This window comes from Ixodes scapularis, unplaced genomic scaffold (assembly GCF_016920785.2).
Source record: "Ixodes scapularis isolate PalLabHiFi unplaced genomic scaffold, ASM1692078v2 PGA_scaffold4__175_contigs__length_147842914, whole genome shotgun sequence".
Classification (NCBI taxonomy): Eukaryota; Metazoa; Arthropoda; class Arachnida; order Ixodida; family Ixodidae; genus Ixodes; species Ixodes scapularis.
The window spans coordinates 92,286,181-92,292,941 of record NW_024609879.1 but is presented as its reverse complement, the minus strand read 5'-3'; the positions used below and the strand labels follow the sequence as shown (position 1 = coordinate 92,292,941).

The 6,761-nt window shown below is 45.7% G+C and overlaps 1 protein-coding gene across 1 annotated transcript; it reads right to left on the bottom strand.

Moving 5' to 3' along the window:
• Positions 1 to 1,806: 1,806 nt before the first annotated feature.
• On the bottom strand, positions 1,807 to 2,488 carry LOC120847343 (zinc finger protein OZF-like; the record flags this gene model as incomplete). Its single annotated transcript, XM_040219054.2, has 1 exon — positions 1,807 to 2,488. A coding segment is annotated over one exon (582 nt), but the record flags the coding sequence as incomplete, so codon positions are not given.
• Between the last annotated feature and the right edge of the window lie 4,273 nt (positions 2,489 to 6,761).

Below are 6,761 nucleotides of genomic sequence, written 5' to 3'. Positions count from 1 at the left end.
AGCGAAAGCACTTACAAGGTGAGAAAAACAGGGTAGAGCATCACGAATGATGAAAATAAGCCCCGGAGAAAGGGAACAAGAGGGACAAAGGACAAACACGAATTCCCAAACACAGCTAGGTGAATGGTGCGAGACCAAAAAGGTCCGCATAATCTGAGTATCGAACCCGGGACCTCTCCATTTCCAGTGGAGTGCTCTACCAACTGTGCTAACCAAGGACGTTAGACGTCAAGAGAGCAAACAGGCTTTATCAGCTGCAACCAGTCTAACACCAACAAGGGTGAAAGGCTTACGTAAAACCTGTTTGCTCTACTGACGTCTAATCCCTGGTTAGCTCAGTTGGTAGAGCGCTCCACTGGAAATGGAGAGGTACCGGGTTCGATAACCAGACCAGGCAGATTTTTTTGGTCGCGCACCAGTCACCTAGTTGTGTTTGCAGATTTGTGCTAGTCCTTTGTCCCTCTTGTTCCCCTTCTCCAGGGTTTATTTTCGTCATTCTCGTCCAGCTCGCTTGCACCTTTGCATTTAATTGCACTCTAATCAAAGCAAAGCGTCAGTTGTCCCGCCTCCGGCGTGAGCTTCCCCGCCTTCCTCGACACCTCGGCGCCTTGGGCACCTCAAGTGCATGCGTATAGCCAAAACATGGTGGGAGGTGTGGAGCTCGTGCCAAAGCCCGGGCATTCTCAAAATAAAAAGATATGCAAAAAAAAAAAGGAGGACAAGATGATGAGTGGCGCATAGGAGAGTGCGTCCCTGTCCCGTGTGCCACTCATCTTCTCGTCCTCGTATTTTGGAGCGTATATCCCCGTTATGAATCGGAAGCAACTACACTGAGACCCGTTTAGAACGAACCCACGTACAGCGAATTATTGTCGATATCAAACTCACGGAATATTTAAATTAAAATGCATGTAAAAAGTACTTGTTATAACAAACAACATATTGGCTATATTGAACCGTTTTCCCCCAGGAAGGCTTCCAAAAACGCGCAAACAATCGTCTTCTAACCTTCCCCCCCCCCCCCCCCCAAAAAAAAAGAAAAAAAAAAGTAGGAAAGAAAAAAATATGAAAAGCTCGAGCCGCGAAAAAAATTGACAAAGAGAAGCGATTCAGAAGGGAAGTAGCTAAAAAAGCACAAGACCCATGCACCAAAAAAAAAAAGACATCATCCCAAAGTGGTTGCCCAGGAAGAGAAGCGATTCAGAAGATGAGATAAGCTAAAAGAACAAACACTGCACGCATGCAAAAATAAAAAAAAAAACAAAAAAAAACTTTTTAGCACTTTGTTACAAGGTGGAAGCGAAGAGATGAGAAATAGAAGCACTCGCCTTAGAACGAACGCATCGTGAAAGTTCGTTGTAAATGGTTTTTGCTATATCGAACTACCTGCTATATCAAACTGATCGTAGCGTTTCCTGCTGTTCGTTGTAAACGGGTTTGACTGTACTCGCAGTTTGTCTTTCTCATTCTGTCGGTGACTGCAGTCCATCCACTTTTGCACAGCGTTTATTTCAATACGGCACTTGTTTTCCGCTTCTACCGGCCTTCGCCCTTCTTGAGCCGTGTTTATACGCGTAACCGACTATACTTTGTTTCAAATCCAAGTTTTGACCACCGCCGACGCTACGGTACCACGGAGCCACTCGAACAATGCCAGAAGTGCATCGTCAAGGTGAAACCCATCGGGCACAGAAAAAAAAGGTATAGGCTCACGGGACATCTGCTGCGCGTGATCATTCTGGCCGGGGACAGGAAAAGCACAAAGATGACGGGCACCACGACGACGCACTTTTGAAACCACTCGATCAGTTCCATTGGATCGTGGCGTCTGTTGCGGTAGGACTCCGAGTCAAACGGAATACGGCCCCTAAAGTCAATTTCGATCCAGACAAGAAGCTCGGCCGGACTAGACGGGATGACTCATCATCACGTGCCTCGTTAGCAGAGACCCCGTGGTGAACGGCTGGGAGCAGAAAGTGCACCAGTACGGAGCGTCCCTGGAGTGTCCCCGCACGTGCGCGACCAGGTCCGTCTTCTGGGAGAAGCTCATGAAGCAGACGTGGCACTCGTAGGGGCGCCCTCCCGAGTGGGTGCGCATGTGGATCACCAGGTAGTCGCTCTTCTCGAAGGTAGCCGGACACGCGCGGCACCGGAAGGGCCTGTCCACGGTGTGGCCTCGGATGTGGCGCATCAAGATGTGCTTGTGGGAGAAGGTCATGGGGCAGAGCGGGCACTGCAGGGGCTCTTGGCCCGTGTGCGTCCGCTGGTGGATGACCATGTTCTGCCTCCGGTCGGTCACGTGACTGCACTTGTCGCACGTGTAGAGGTGGCCCTTCACGGGCTTGGGATGGCCGACGGTGGGCGTCGGCGGCTCGGCGTCTGCAATGCCCGAGGTTTGAAGGAACGTTACCCTTTCAGCTATTAGGACGAGCCTAGTCTGCCTGCACACGCTCTCAAAACTGCATCTGCAAAAAATAAGCCACCTTAAGATAACAATATATCAGCTGTTTTAGCTAATAAATTTTTCAAAAACTCCAATAAGGTAGTTGAGAAGAAAAAAATCTCTCGTCGGGAACAAGCTGCCAGCCCAGGTGGGGATGGCAAAAACATACTGATTAGCTATATAATTAACTAAAATGCACTAATCAACTTTGAATTAGTGAAAATAAACAAACGGTTCAGATTAGAAACTACCGGAGCGTGATCGAAAACCCCTAATCAGCATGTGTGAAGCGCGGAGGTATGATAAAATTTCCACTTGTGTAGCACGCTCACGGCTGGTGGTGCAAAAATGTCGACAATACTTTTATAATCTACTTTTCTCGCATCGTGAGCCCCGTGTCTGTCTGCCTTTTGCAATCCTCGACGTCCGCCACAGCCGGCTGTTTGTTCCCAAGAAATGCTTCTCTTTTTCTTTCTCAACCAGATTATTGGTACAAATTTTCGAAAGACTCTGCTAAACCATAATTATGCTAATATGCAGCGAAATTTACTACCATTAACATCAGTGGCATTTCTTCCAAACGATAAAAACATCTTTGATTCTCAATGTTACAAGGGATACACTATGGGACAAAGTAAAGCTGCTGGGTCAATGCTTAGGACGCTCAAGGTTTCACGAGCACATACAAAGCCAAAGCAAGAGAAAAACAGGACGCAAGGGAACGAAGCAAGAAACTGGAAGGTAATAAGCCATGCCCCATTAGGCTGCAACTATGGCAGGATGCATTCAAGAGAGTTTGATCATATACCTGAATCTGACGAGCTAGTTTTCTTGGTTGCGCCACACAGCTAGAAACAAGGACACTTTACACCTGGAGCAAATAATGGCTTTACCGTAGTCATTTACACACGTCTAACCACTTTAGTGCTTTTATTCTAAATAAACAATAAACAGGATGGTCTATATTTAATAGGTATGAGGATGCATTATGAGAAATCTGGACCAGCAATAACCGATTACTGCATCTCATTAACATGCCTCTAAAACAAACCAATGGACATAGGGCCAACATCAGCGAGCTTCTCCTATAAATAAAACACCCTATTGCAGTGGTTCTCAAATGGGGGTCTGCGGAACCTTTGGTATCAGACTCGGTCTAGCCGAGCACTAAAGCATTTTCCTAAAAATTCATGCTGGGTGTACCGTTGAAATAGACCAAACCATGTGCACCGAGCGAGTGGGGTTGATTATTCTCTGTTTCTGAGCTTCAAAGTTGGCTTGCATGCACTGCTTCGCTCATTTACCCTTTTATCATTACAATCATTCGATACCCTCCTCCCCTCCCTCCCGGTGGACGGGGGGTCTCCCATCCCTTATGTAGATCCAGAAAGAGTCCTTGAAACATCAGTGCTTGAGAACCACTGCTCTATTGAATGGCGCATAATCTACAGGTTTGAACAATACATTTTGGAAAGTTTTACTGAATCTAGACCGATGTGGCGGCAAGAGCCTAGAAATCTGCGATGTTTTCCTCACAGCTTTCGTAAAAGCGTGAAAGCTGCACTTCTGCGTAGGCGAGAAATAACTGATTGTAGACATGTACGTGCAAAAAGGTACCTCAAGAAGTCTGTCAGCTAACCTGCAGAGTCTGAAGCTGATGTGACAACAGAACGATACATGGGGCAGTGCATGACATAACAGTTGCTTCAATTTTCACAATTTCTAGCTAAAGCCCGACCTACAAAAAGTTTTTTTCCGCAAGGTAGGAAAATCCTCCTTGACACCCCTCCCATTTCCCCCTCTCCCACTGCTATTTGACGGAGGGGGACTGCTTTTGTTGGGGCTGGAAGAGCCTGGATAAGCTCCCGGCTTACCCAGCCCCAAGATGCAGCAACAAAAGGAGCCCCCCCCCCCTTCAATATAACAGTGGGAGGGGGACAGGAAAGGGTGGTGAGGACATTGCGGAAAATTATTTCGTAGGTCGGCCTTTAATAAAATCTGAGGACAGCAATAGGGTAGGCACTATAACTTAGCATAAAATCTTGCAAATAATAAAAAAGACACTACTTAGTGTGTGCTTTTTCCTCAAATTTTAAAGCTAACACATTATCTTCTTCATGCTTTAAAGATAAGTGAGAAATATTCTGATCCCATAACTTCAAAACAAAATGCTGGAACACTAAACAGAAAAAGAACTCTAAAGTAATTCCAGCCTAAGCACCCTGCAATGTAATCTCAGTGCATCACAAAAACCGTGAGCTCAGACAGAATGTTACTTTAAGCTCCACCAGAACAAACTTTCTACCACAACAGGGTCGCACTATACTCATTCTCACCTGCATACCTCATACGCTGCGCAAAGTAGCTCTTACAAGACTTGGTTGTCGGAGGAACAAGTGATGCTTTGGCACTGTAAACGTGTACGCCTCGATAAGGTAACATATATCTAATCTAGAATGCACCTACATACATCTTAATTTCCCCCACAAAGGGGAAAAATTATTAATGCTCCAGAAGGAGCCGGACTTCCTTTACCACAATTCTTGAGGCGAGAACGAGTATGGATGCCGAGTTTACACATGTTGGCAAGCATGGCCTCTGGGAGCCACCGTCTTGCAACCGATGTGTGTAGATCACTGATCAACCGTGGGCACGCCTCAGCAAGGCATGCTCGCAGCCGACACGGTGATGCAGCGACAAAGCGTTCTCCCACACACAGTGGCCAGTGGCCAGATTGTTTTGAACTGTGGCCGCTCGCAAATGGGCACTCTATTGTGAAAATAGTTCTAGCACCAAAACCAAAACCTTTGCTTGACCCAGATGACACGCTAACTTGTGACCTAGAAGGGCTTGACCAAATTCAAGCTCTAGATATTTTACGTTTGATGTGGACATAGTGGACCACCTTGTATTACTTTCTCAGTTCTGCACAGCACACCGTGAGACCTAGCCACAGCTGTTCTAAAGTATAAGGAGCTGGCAGGAAAAGAAGTGTGGCCAAATGTTTGATTCCGACGCAATGAAAACTGTTGTGGCACTTGTGTTGAGGCACATGTGTTGCAAAGACAGACTCGTTTTCATCTGGAAGAAAACAGAATATTATTAACGTGTGGGACATGTAAAGCCTGAAATAAATGCAATGCAGGGTTCCACAAGACTGCATACTTTACAGCCTTCATTTCTTTTGGGGCTTGGAAATATGTCAGGCACAGTGCAACCAGTACTGAGCTCCCAGAAGATTTGACAAAATGTGACTACTACCGCCTTTACAATTAAAATCCTCTTGTCAAGACATATTTCTTGCATAAACTCTCATATAACTGTATGCACGATAGATAAAGTACACACACACAAAGAAATCTTAGTACACATAATCTTCAGGAAAAGACTCGCAACTTCAAAGTACTTGAGTAAGATTAGCCAAGGAAGCCTTTGAGAAAGAACGATACACCAGCATTGAGCCATGGCAAAAAATCAAGAAAACAAAAACATAACTCCTAGAGGTAATATGTAAAAAAAAAAAAATAATAACTATAGTTTGTTGCAACCTAAGAACGAAGGGCGAGGGTAAGACAGGCCGGGGAGGAGGAACCAGACGGAACGCTGGAGAAGAAAGGTGGAAACCTCCTTCTCTCTTTAGCGTTCCGTCTGGTTCCTCCTCCCCGGCCCGTCTTACCCTCGCCCTTCGTTTTTAGGTTGCAACGGCCTATAGTATTAGGCTTGTTTCAGCAAAGGATTTGGGAATCATAATAGCAATATTATTATTTTTTGTCTCAGGGAAGCCACGGTGCTCCAGAAAGGCTAACGGACTATACCAAGAAGGCCTGCGGAGCCAAGCCTAGTGATGATGCGATGACATTATACAGTTGAAAGAAACATGACGATTTTTAAAATGAAGCTTGGGGGGGAGGGTAAGGGGACAATTCAGAGTCGCTGGGAATCTTTTAATGTGCAATACAACTTTTAGTTACAGTGCCTACTCTGCAGCAAGCCTCCACCAGGTTGCAGGCACTCTGATCGCAATTTTAGTCTGCCAGGCGACAATTCACCTCCGTGACTTGGTTTTAAGTAATGGTTGAACCGACAGGTGAAGATAATTGTTTGGTGAAATAAACTGTCTGCTTTCACTCGGGGCAGCTTTACTTGAAACTATATGATAAAATTTATAGGAACAAAATAAGTGTCCACATTATTCACGGCTCTTTTCGGAGGCAATGTAACCCCCTTCAATGAGGTAGGCTGCCAAGAAGAGATCAGTCAAAGCCCCTCAAAGGCAACTGCACTTATTCCAAACATAAAAGTGTTTTACAATGGGGTG